General features: G+C 40.8%; 1 protein-coding gene across 1 annotated transcript in view; it reads left to right on the plus strand.

The window, feature by feature from the left end:
• The window catches only part of KCNN2 (potassium calcium-activated channel subfamily N member 2), a 152638-nt gene that overhangs the window by 51694 nt on the left and 88640 nt on the right, over window positions 1–12304 (plus strand). The window contains exon 4 of the mRNA XM_037167051.2: window positions 4594–5012. Within this exon, the coding sequence (XP_037022946.2) occupies window positions 4594–5012 (419 nt within the window). The remainder of the gene's footprint in view (window positions 1–4593; window positions 5013–12304) is intronic.

Raw genomic sequence — 12304 nt, forward strand, 5'->3', positions numbered from 1 at the left:
AAAAATTTTTTAGAGGTGCTGAAAATATCCAACATAGTGATATGGTCTCACAGCCAGGTGAAACATGCTGGGACAGGAAGCCCTATGCTCTTCCTCCTGTGAATAGCTAGTAGCTATTCACTCTTGTCTTGGCCTGCAAAGATGTTCTCTGGCTTGCTTTACCATCCAGTTAGGAGGGGCTTAGCATGAAAGATGCAGCATCTCTATGTGGCTGCTGAACTGCTGTCACTGTCATCACCAGCACTATTGCCATGCACAGAGGACCTGTGGGTGACAGTTTTTCCAATGCAGGGTCAGGTCGGAATCCCATCTGGCACCCACAGTTTATCAGACTACTTTCATAACCAATGACTCGGTCTGAAACTGAAGATTGTGACCATCATTTTGATGCAGGTTACTCTCCGACTCCTGATTAGGTGTTATCACAGGATATCCCACTGAATCATAGGAAATAATAAATACCAGAACCATGAGAGACGGTTTCCTGAATCATTAATTGCAAAGGAGAAGCAGTGTTCAGTGAGAGGGAGTGATCTGCTCACAGAAGGGCAGTGTCCCTGGCCTGACTGGTACACTGATTAAACTGGGGTTTCAGAAAGTGTGTACCTGTCTCCAGCATGTAGAGCAAAGCATTCTGTGGCTTCCAGGTGGGGACCTCCATTTGTGCAAATAAATGTAATTACCAGGGATATCCATGGGCAGTTAGTTAGTCCAGGCTGGAGAAAAAGAAAGTGAAAATATAATAGCAATATAAAAGCAAGGTAAAAATGCAGATATTACATAGCTGATGAATATACATCCCCCTCAAAACAAACAAACAAACTAACTAACTAACTAACTAACTAACTAAAACACAGAAAACCCCTGAAGTGGTTTTGGATAAGCTACTAAAGTATTTTTTTTTTAAGCTGAAGACAATTGGTAGAACTGTGTGTTTGTATGTGTCAAGGAGAAAATAGGGGGAACCGGACTACATCCCTAGATCACACAAATGGCGTTCGGGGCATCCTTTTCATAGTTTGGCCCTAGATTGACTTGGGAGGTCATGATACTTGTATACTTGGAAGTGAAATGTCAGGAGTCTTGACTGCTCAGTGTCCCTGAATAGTTAAGGGCTGTGGAAGATAACAAGGAAAAAAATAAAGACCCTATTTACTAGTCACTAATGACACCATCATGTGTGGCCTGATTTAAGGTGCAGAGAAGAATGCTGTGCTCTGCTTGCCCTAGGAGATGGGAGTTCATTGTCAGACCATCAGGGAAGAGAGAAAGGCCAGGCCACCTGAGAACTGGGTGCGGCAGGAGCTCTGAATGGATGGCAGCCTTTGTGACCCTCAGGAACTCTGGGGCCGCTCCTTCCTGTGTTTTAAACGGACTATTATCATGATTTAGTTGTTTGGTCTTTGCTTCTCAACTTCATCTCTTACGCATCTCTCTCTCTCTCTCTGCAGTATACATATATATATTTTCCCCAGAGATCCTCTATGAGTTCCCTGCAGGATCCTGTGGGTTCAGCAGTGGATCATCCAGGATGGTGAATGAGTTCCCCAAACTCTCATGCTATCCTGCCTAAAAGGCTATTGGCCAACTTTTGCAGTTGACTTGTTTTGTACCCAATCAGCTATGGACAGTTCTACAGTTATGCGTGACCTACGTGTAAAGAACACCTCAGACCGAGGGTTTGGGTGTGGCAGACACTGAGAGATTTATAGAAAATAAACCAAAATACTGGATACCTGTTATTTTAGTATGACCCTAAGCAGTCTGATTATGGACATATAGGAGCTACCATCTCAGCGTTACTGTGTCTGATTGCATTATACTAATCTCTAAGGCCTTTCTTTGCACAAGCCCTCTGCCCCTCACCGTACCCTGATGACTCTGCTGTTCTTAAGGAGCCTCACTTAGCCTTTCTTTCCTGGGACCCAGTTTTCCAAGGTAGAATCAGCCTCTCAAACCCATGCCTGAGATGGAAGAGATGTCTCTAGTGATCGCAGCCCATGGGATCTAGGAACAAAACCAAGCTTCTCTGTCTTCCTTGCTCTAGCCAGCTTAGTGATGCCACATATGACCAGTGGGGTCTTACCTCATGACCATTAGGTTTCAAGGTCTTACCTGTGGGGACCGGGGACCAAAGTAGTGTTGGAGCTACCATATCTCCAGCCAGAGAGACTTGGTCAAGTCCTGTTTGACTCACTTGGCTTTCTCCAGGCTACACCTCACCATTTCTTAGGGAAAATTCAATAAGAAGGGGGAGTCTCAGGTGAGAAAAAAGTAGCATCTGTATGCTGAGGAGGCACTCGGAGATTTGCTGATGCTGAATCACATAGCTTATCATTTCTGGACTTTATCTGGAGCAGCACATAAAACCATGAGCACTGTATACTATACGCCTATCCCTACCTTTATTTACAATGCAAAGCTCAAGACTTCAATGGGCACTGTCACTGCCGCTCTTAATCACACTGGGAAAAATTTGTACAGACAATATTCAAATGAACAATATCCATTTAACTTTAGTTGTGCATAGAGAGAATATCATAGGGCCCTGGCTAGTGCAGCTTGGTGGATTTAGTGCCAGCCTGCGAACCAAAGGGTTGCAGGTTCGATTCCTAGTTAGGACACATGCCTGGATTGCAGACCAGGTTCCCAGTAAAGGCCGCAGAAGAGGTAATTGCATATTGATGTTTCTCTCCCTCTTTTCCCCCTTCTTTCCTGTCTCTAAAACAAATAAAATAAATAAAATCCTTTAAAAAAAGTATATAATGTAGAGTATATGAATACATACATATGTAACATACATAGAAAACCCCAAACAAATATCTACATATATGTCATAGATAAACAAATGTTTAAAGGTGTAACACTTTTTGGTACATACAGCTGTCTTTGGAGAAGAAAATAAAACAGATTTGCTTCGCTTAATGTTTCATTCAAGTGGCTAATAATGGCATCACTTTCTGTGATAATGATGGCATTTATCTCTTTGGGGAATTTCAGCTCTCACCATTTCCTGCAGAACCAGGGCCTACTAAGAGGATCCCGTTCACTGAGAAATAAGTAAACAGGACATTTCAACAGAACAACTAGTGTTTTATGCTTAAACAGATTAATAGGGAGACAATAAAGTAGTTTTGTACTAATGATTGCATGTTTCTGGTCTTTCAGGAAAAAAGAATATCTGCCAGGTAATTTTTCTACATGGTTAGACAGAGGGTCTACAGAGGTCACTTTGCCCAACTGAGATCACTGACAGAATATCACTTACCAGAAGGCAAAGAATATGTCATCTTTCTTAGTGGGGGGAGCGCTGCTGGCATTCTGGGCAAACAGGTCTTCCTTGCGCGTGGGACTCCCAGAACGGCAGCATGGTTGGCACCCGCGGCTTCCTGGCTCTAAATGCCAGTAGCCCCCACAAGTCACTGTGGCAGTCAGAAATGTCACCACACATTTTCAAATGCTTCTGGTTGTTTGTGGATTCCCAGAGCAGGGTGGACTTATTTACTGAGAAGGCAGGGAAGACAGAAAATGCTCTTTTCCGTGCCTTTTACTCCCTCCCTCCCTCCTGTCTATCTATTTTGCCATGAATAATGCACACCTACATTTTTGGCCCAAACTTTCAGGAAAAAAAATCTTTCATTTCAATTTTTAATTCAAGTATTTATTCATTTATATTTAAATACCTTTTGTATTATAAAGGAATTTTAGCATTTATTTTTGAATATATTATAGTAAAAGAAATTTCACATAACAAATAATTACAAAACACAAGAACAGATACAAGGTATTTCAGGTACTACCATGTATAATGTACATCCTATTTACCCCTCAAAATTTTGGGCATTATACATAGCAAAATACAATACTATCTATTCATCTATCCATCAGTCTCCTTTTTCTTTCTTTTTTTCTTTCATTGTGTGGTGAGGAATGACAGAAATGGGAAAAAGAAATATATTAAAGAAAGATCGAAAACAAATAACCCAAGGGGAGGCTAAGGGAGCGCGAAAGAGACAAGATACAGCAGTGTGAGGCTACTGGAAGAAATGCTTCTGCCACTTTTGTCTGTGGTCTCCTGTGATTCTCTCCGAAGCCAAGAATAAGATTCCTGTAAGAACGCTCATGTGTAGTTGCGTTATAGGGTTTAACTGATTGCAGAGGCTCCATAAATAGATTTCACTGAAAATGCAGTTAGAATTGTGTAAGGGCTTTTAGATCCAAACCCTTAAAGAGGAGAACAATCTGTCTACAGGCAAGTTCATCTGACTTCATCTAAGGCGGGTGCTCTACTGACAGACCCAGGCCCCCTTCTTCTAAAATGATGTTACTTACAGGATTGTCCAGGGGCGTGGACTCCAAACTAATTTCAGCTCCTGTGTACCAAGTTTTCCATTTTAATTGTCACAAAATGAAAGTCTCCCTTTGTGCCAATACCATTTTCTAAAAATAGTGTACCTGGCTAGCATTTAAAGTTATAACCTCTAGCTTGCCATGATTGCTAAAAGTCATCTGTTGTGTATTTTTGAAATCTGCACTGACACTTGTGGACCATTCATGCCATACTGAAGCTGATTTTCTACTTTATTTTTTCAGTTGTTCATGGTGGACAATGGAGCAGATGACTGGAGAATAGCCATGACTTATGAGCGTATTTTCTTCATCTGCTTGGAAATACTGGTGTGTGCTATTCATCCCATACCTGGGAATTATACGTTCACATGGACGGCCCGGCTTGCCTTCTCCTATGCCCCATCCACAACCACCGCTGATGTGGATATTATTTTATCTATACCAATGTTCTTAAGACTCTATCTGATTGCCAGAGTCATGCTTTTACATAGCAAACTTTTCACTGATGCCTCCTCTAGAAGCATTGGAGCACTTAATAAGATAAACTTCAATACACGTTTTGTTATGAAGACTTTAATGACTATATGCCCAGGAACTGTACTCTTGGTTTTTAGTATTTCATTATGGATAATTGCCGCATGGACTGTCCGAGCTTGTGAAAGGTAAGTTTGTTTCTTTTCCTGAGAACATAATTTACCATGTGGTGTCCTTGAAGGTGGGAGAAAGAACACATTTTTGATTAGATGCCCATAGTGACTCACCGTTGAGAATTTTGGATTCTCCAATGGGCTTCTTTTAAATGATTGTGACAAAACTTTTCTTAAGATTTCTGCATCCAGTAGTGCCTTGATGATTATGTATTTTAAAAAAGATTTGATCAGTTTTCAGTAGAGGGATGCCTGTATAATCCGTGTCAAAATTTGGAGACCTACAAATTGAAGAAGAGACTTCTGGCAGAAATGATTGTTGAGTGGTTCTACCGAATCATTGTGGTGCTTCGTTGGTTACAGCGTTGATTACTGTCCAGGCAGGGATCTGAGGGCAAAGAGGTGCCGCAGGGTGTCTAGAAGTAAAGGAGTATCTCAGAGTGGTTCGTTGACTGTACTGCCTGTCTATAATAGTGGTCATGTGATCACCAATACCGGGCCTGTAGGGATGATATTTGTTTACTTGAACTCTCAACAGTTAGTGAGGAGTGGCAGTGTGTCTTTGTTTTGTGTCTGAAGACCTATGGTGTGCTACAACTAGGCATGCATTCTGGGTGAGTGGCTCAGCGAGTCTGAATTAATCAGTTATAGCATCAGTGATGTTAACCTTTCTGTTTCACAAACAAAAATAGATTTGTTATGTAAAGGGAAGGAGCTCTGTCCTGAGTGTGGTAGATCTGATGTGACCTTGATTAAGAGAAGTCAAGTTGAAGTTAACAATAGACAGGAAGCACAGAAAAATTTATAGCACTTTAGAATATGAAGATGCTGGTCTTTGTAGTGATAAGGTTTTTTAATTTAGTTTTTCAAAGTCCAAGTTTTATACACACACATACACAGTTTAATAAAGAAAAACATCTATGAGAATTTTTGCAAAAAGAGCAAACCCACAACACCCCTCCCCCATTTCTACTTTCCAGAAGTGATCACTTTAAATTATTTTAGCCATTTCTTTGGTGATTAGTTTTCATATTTCTAAGTGATACTGCTTATATTGCTACATCTAGATTTTTCACCTACATTTTTATGGAAGTTGGGGTTTTAGTTTTCTTTCATTTATAGGTACTCACCCTTTTATGTCTCTGCTCTCCCCAAAAGTAATTTCTCTCTCCTCAGTAAGTTATATAAATGCCAGTAATCTACATTCTATGTTTATATTATGATGACTATGTAAACTACATTAATTGTTGGACAATATAGTATGTACCAATCATTTTGCCTTTCCTGTATCTTTATATTTTCTCTAGAATTAATAATTGCCTCATTTTATTTGCTAATTTTCCTTTTTTTACTTGATTACTTTTTTATATCTATTTTATACTAAATCATCTCTAAATTCTCCCAGATCTCAATATTCTTATACTGGGTTCATGTATATTAGGCAGCCTATCAATTTAACCTTGAATAAATGTTTCTTGGAACTTTTTAACCTGCTTCTCCATAATATTGGGGATTTCATTTGTCTTTTTTATGTTGAAAACCCTTTTTTCTTGAACCCTGATTCTCCTTCTTTCTTTATATGTATTCCTTTGTTTTGGCAGAATACATCTTCCAGCAGCTTCTAAGAAAAGGTAGTGAGTAAGAGATTAGTTTTTGAGACATTTATGGCAAGTCTTTATTCTTCTCTGATGCTAATTGATAACTGGGCTGGATAAGAAACTCTAGATTAGGAATCACTTTCCCTCAGAGCATTGACAACATCCTTTTCCTCTGGTATCCAGAGTCAAGGAATCTCATGCTGTTCTCAGTTCTGATTTCTTCTCTCCTGGAATCTGCTAGGATGGACGCTCTAAAATTGCACAGGGATGTGTCTTGGTGTGAATCCACTTTGGCCCAATGCACTGGGAGTGTGGTGGGCCTGTCGATCTTGGAACTGTCCTTGAGTTCCTGGAAAACTTATTTTATTGAATTATTTAATACTTTTCAGTCCTGCATTTTGGTGTGTGGATGTTGGCCCTCCTTTATTAGTTCTTTAATTTTCTTATTTTCTTTCTGCATGGTTTTCCATCTCTGTTTTTGCTCTATAGATGGGAGATAAACTTAATTTTATCTTTTCTATTGGGAATTTATTTCTTCTCCACTCGGTATTATTTTTCAGTATCTTATTTTTGATCCCTGAAGGTTCATCTTTGAAAAGTTGTCTCATGCTTTCCTTTCATAGATGTGCTATTTTATTTCTCTGGAGATGTTCATGATAATTTTTTTCTCTTTGTATATTTTTTGTTTCCCCGAAGGTTCACTTTTCTTCTGGGTTTTTTTTTTTTTTTTTTTTTGCTTCTGTTTTAGGACCGTTACTTCTGTGTTTAGATAACTTTGACTATTTGCTCATACTTTTACTTACATTGCTATGTTGTTATGTGTAGCTTTTAAGTAAGATAATCTTCATAAACTAAAGAGGTATATCAACTAAAACCTTCTACATTTATTCTTCAAACGTCATAGGTGTGTCTCCTTGAGAAAATATCATAAGCCTCCAAATACTGTGATTGCTAGGAAACAAAGCATTACCATAAGGAGTCTACCTTTCTTTAAAAGGAAAACTTTAATTGTTCAAATGCCATAGTTAGTAGAGAAGTACTAAAAAAAAAAAAGGTTCAGATACATAATATTAAAAACTATTACAGAATTTTGGAATAAAAGCAGGCAGAGTCAACAAGCACACCGACCTCATTTCCCTCCCTAGACCCCCATAAAATGTAGTCATTTTAAAATAAAAACAAAAAAAACAAATGAAAAAGTGCAAACCTACAGGTGGGGCTGGAAAGGTTGGCACAGGGAACAGAGGTCCCAGGTTCTACCTGCCCCTCTCTTTCCAGTTTAGAAACTTAGGATGTGACCTGTGACTATACACCTGTCTCCTTGCTGTGCCCCTCTCAATTTCTGGGAGTAAAAATAATAGTTGAGACACACAAAAACCAGTCTCAGCCAGACTTACCTACTTCGAAGTTTTGAAGCTGCTCTGCCCTCCAGATCACCAAGCCACCATCCTGAGGGGAGGGGCTGATTTGAGCTGCCATTTAGACTGACCACTCCCCAGTGTCAGAGACCATGACCCTCCCAGCTGCCCTCTCTCCTTCCCCCAGCTGACGAAAACTCCACCCGGACCCCATCAATGTGACTGCCTTTCTGAGTTGGCCCACGTTCCCCTCCTCCTTGAGTGGGGACTGTCACTTTAATAAATCTGCTGTGCTTTGCTGAATCTCAGTATCTCTCTCTGGAATCCTTTCTTGTGTTGTGACAAGAACCTGAACACAGCCACTGGGTTGGGGCCTCCTGGTGAGCCCTCAGGCATCATAAGAACAAGAATGCTGGACCATTAATAGTAAGGAAGCCAGGAAACCAGGAAGCCAGTTGACAACCAGTCAGTCACTGACTTACCTAACTCGAGAAAGGAGAATTCTATACCAGCGGTGGTGAAAAAGTCAAAAAGCAACTGTATTTCCAGTAAGAACGAACACCCCGCAGCCCCAAAGCCTTGGGAACTCTAGACATCACCCCCTCTGTAAGTGGGGATAATGACACAACTTTAAATGTGCGGGCAGGTTCAAATACTGCATAAAAGCAGTTGGATGCCGCCTAGTTTTTCTCTGGTAGTGCCTTTCACCAACCTGCAGGAATCTGGAAGTGCGCGTTCTGAGGGAGTAAAACATGAGGTCTGTGGGCCGGCTGCAGGGAGTCAAACACTGCAGAGAGCAGGCCTGCGGAGTTGAAAATAGAAAAGTAAGTAAATGTTCACATATTAACTGTTGAGAACTCTTTTTGCCCTTTCAATTCACAGACCGTCATCCAGGCTTCTACCATTACGGCAGGACAGTAACACAGGCTCCCCATGGACCAGTCGAATGGTTCAGAAAATACATTGAGATACTGAAATCAGTGTTCCATGCCCCACACTCAGACCACCCCTCAGGGAGGCCCACAGTGACAAGTTGTAGATTTGTGTAGAAAGTATACAGTTGGCTCTTTAGTCCTCACTTATAACATGGACATCTGTATGGTGGTCCCTAGGGCGTCTGCTTCTCAAGGGCCAATTAAATAAAATAGCCTCAAAATTGTGCACATGCCTTTTATTTTCTTTACAAAAACAGCTCCTCCTAGCTGTCATAACCCATCATCACTAAATACAGAAAGCCGAAGGCAAGCTGCGCCTAACCTCCTCGGCCGCCCAGAGCCTGTGTGCTTTGCACCGCGCTCACGTTGTTATGGGGCCTATCACTCCTGTTTCTGTAGAGAAGACATGGCAAAGGGAAAATTCCCCATTCCTTATCAAGCAGGAGAGTGTAGCCAGCAGCTAAATAAAAGGGAGCAGATCGTGAGGGGTGGGGAAGGAAGGAGACCAGACTTTGGAGTAGGACACTGGGGTTCAGTCCCAGGTGTACAGTTTAAAGGCTGAGTGACCTCTGGCCAGTCAGCTAACTTCTTCTTGCCTTTGTTTCTTCATTGTGAATGAAATGGACTGATAAGCCTTCTGCTTCCAAAAGTAACATTTTGTAATTTTACAAATGTATAAAAGAAAAGAAAATCATTAGCCAGCATTGTGATAGATTTTCCACATTTTTAAATTAAACTTCCCATTTTGCTGCACATAATCTCCATGTTGTGACTTGCAAAATACAAAGATATACATTTTTTCCTTTGTTTTTCATCAAGTCGATTTTAAACAGGATGTCACCTGCATCTTGTACTTCCTTAGAAGTTTAATTGCCTCCTTCTCTCCTTTACTCCCGCCCTCCCTCCCTCCCTCCCTCCCTCCCTCCCTCCCTTCCTCCCTCCCATGAAGTGTGCCATACTTCATGCAACGTGCAGCTCTAATTTCTTCGGTTTGGAATTTGGACTTGAATGAGCCCCACCAGCTCCATCTTTGGTCTATCCAAGCAAGCATTCTCTTCGTGTTAAAGAGGGATTCACACTTGATATACATTTTCTTCTTAGTTAATTAGAATGTCTAAGAATATTTTTAAAAGAAAGCTTTTGAAAGAGAGGCAGATGGCTTTCTACAGAAGTTTGTTTTGCAAACTTATCCCTTGCCTTCTACTGAGCACAGCACATCTAGAGGTTTCTGGGGAAGGTTCTCCTCTAATGAAGAGGGTGTCCTGCAGGAGGCATCTATTCCTCGAGGTATTACTTTCCCTGGCAGATAATACACCTCTGATTTACCCATATATAACAAACACCTCCGTGTGTGTGTGTGTGTGTGTGTGTGTGTGTTTCTCTGTCTGTCTCTGTCTCTCTTTGTGAGTGACAGGAGAAAGCAGGGTGCCAAGTGTGTGGCATTATTTCTGTGGCTACATTTGTCAGGAGGAGGCTGCCCACAGTGTCCCTTCTCCCTCTGGTTCTGGTCTGTCCCTGTGTGGCAGTGGATTTCAGGCCTGGAAAGAGCACCCTCCTCTGAAGCAGCCCTGGGAGTGTGTCCTGATGCTGTTAAGGGATCTCATGTTCATGGGGACCTAGGCCCAGGCATTTAACCAAATGTGTCAGGAGAAACATCAGGAACTTTTATGTCTTAAAAGAAGCCTGGACCTAAGAGCTTGGGGTCCTGAAAATTGGGAACTATCCCATGTGGACTTATACCTTTTGAGGCTTCACTGGTTCCGTAAAGATGGCCAGTTCAACCCAAAGTGTGTACTCCGGCCACTGTTTCAGGAGAAGATTAGCAGCTGTTTTGCAAAACACAGAACTCGATACCATGGGCCAGTGCTCTGTTACACAAAGAAAAGTGTTTCGTTTTCTTTCTTTCTTTTTTCCTGTAAAACCCTGTATGTTGGGAATAACCATGAGGGTAAAAGGACATTATTTGGCACATCTTCTGGGAAACTCATATGTCACTACTGAAGTTTCAGTGACAGAAAAGAATTATAGCTTTCTACACAGTTTGGGAATTTAAAAAATATACAGTTTTTTGTTTAATGTAGTCTTTTTTTCCTACAAGTTTCCTAATGTGGAAGAGGGGGTGAATTTGGGATGGAGAAGAAGAAGGGGGAAGGAAGGGAGGGAGGACCGTGGGGGCACAGTTCCCGAGCACTGAAGCAGCTGTCGTAGTAATCTCTGATCGAGATGCTGGGGGCTATTTCTGTCACTGCCAGAGGATTCATTGAGGTGAGACAGGAATAAATAAACTTACTGTTTCTATTTACCTCACTGTTTTATCTCTAAGAGCATTTAAGTATGCATTAACTAGTATGCATTAGTTAGGAGAAAAAACTGTTCTAAAATTGACTTAAGAATGGTTTGCCATTTTCAAAGTGGAGAGTTGGAGGAAGAGACAAATGGAGCTTGTGGTGAATAGACTCCAATCATGCAAACTGCATTTTCAATGGATTAAGAGTAATTTTTTTCATCACTAAAAACTGGTAGATGAAAATAAACTCGGTGTTTATTTTTTTTAATTCTCAAAGATACCCTGAGGAATGAATGTGTTTCCATTGTCTTTAGCATGTACTGCTCAGTTTCTGAAAATTATATTTCTTCCATTAGTCAAGTTCACCTTTTTCTTATTGTTTTAATTCTCTCACAAATAGTCTTTGACAGTGCACTTTTTAGAATTGCTTGGACGATGGTTTCTGAAATGCACTTAAAACTTACTTTATTATAACATAGAGTATTATGAACGATCACAGTCAAATCATAGCCTATAGTAAAACCTTATTCCTCATATATTTCATATGAAGTAGTTGCTGTGACACAAGGATTGGTTATGTCTTGTGACACTAATACTGTGTTATGAGGAAGTTGGTAAGGAAAGCCCTTGAAAGGCGAGAGCATCCTACTTTGTAACTACACAGGTTTCTATCCTTGTAGCACCAATTTGCAGAGGGTGCATGATTTGGGGTTCCACTTTCTATTGAACAGGGGCCCTGAAGAGCATCTCAGTTTCCCACATACTGAGGTAAAATGAATACTCTTATTCCTGAGAATCAGTGCAACCAAATACAGAATGGTCATTGTTTGCGTCTAGGAAATTAAGTCAGCATTGTCGTGGTCACCTTTTTGTGGCTAGATGTAAATCTGTTATTCTAAAATCATACATTATGCCTTCCTCTACATAGACCGTGATTTTATTTTTTTAAAGATTTTATTTATTTATTTCTAGAGAGAGAGGAAGGAAGGGAGAAAGGGAGAGAAACATCAATGTGTGGTTGCCTCTCACATATCCCTTACTGGGGACCTGGCCCACTACCCAGGCATGTGCCCTGACTGGTAATAGAATTGGCTGACCCTTCACTGGCTGGCGCTTAATCTACTGACCC

This window comes from Artibeus jamaicensis, unplaced genomic scaffold, assembly GCF_021234435.1.
Source record: "Artibeus jamaicensis isolate MK-2021 breed Jamaican fruit bat unplaced genomic scaffold, CSHL_Jam_final contig_402, whole genome shotgun sequence".
Lineage (NCBI taxonomy): Eukaryota > Metazoa > Chordata > Mammalia > Chiroptera > Phyllostomidae > Artibeus > Artibeus jamaicensis.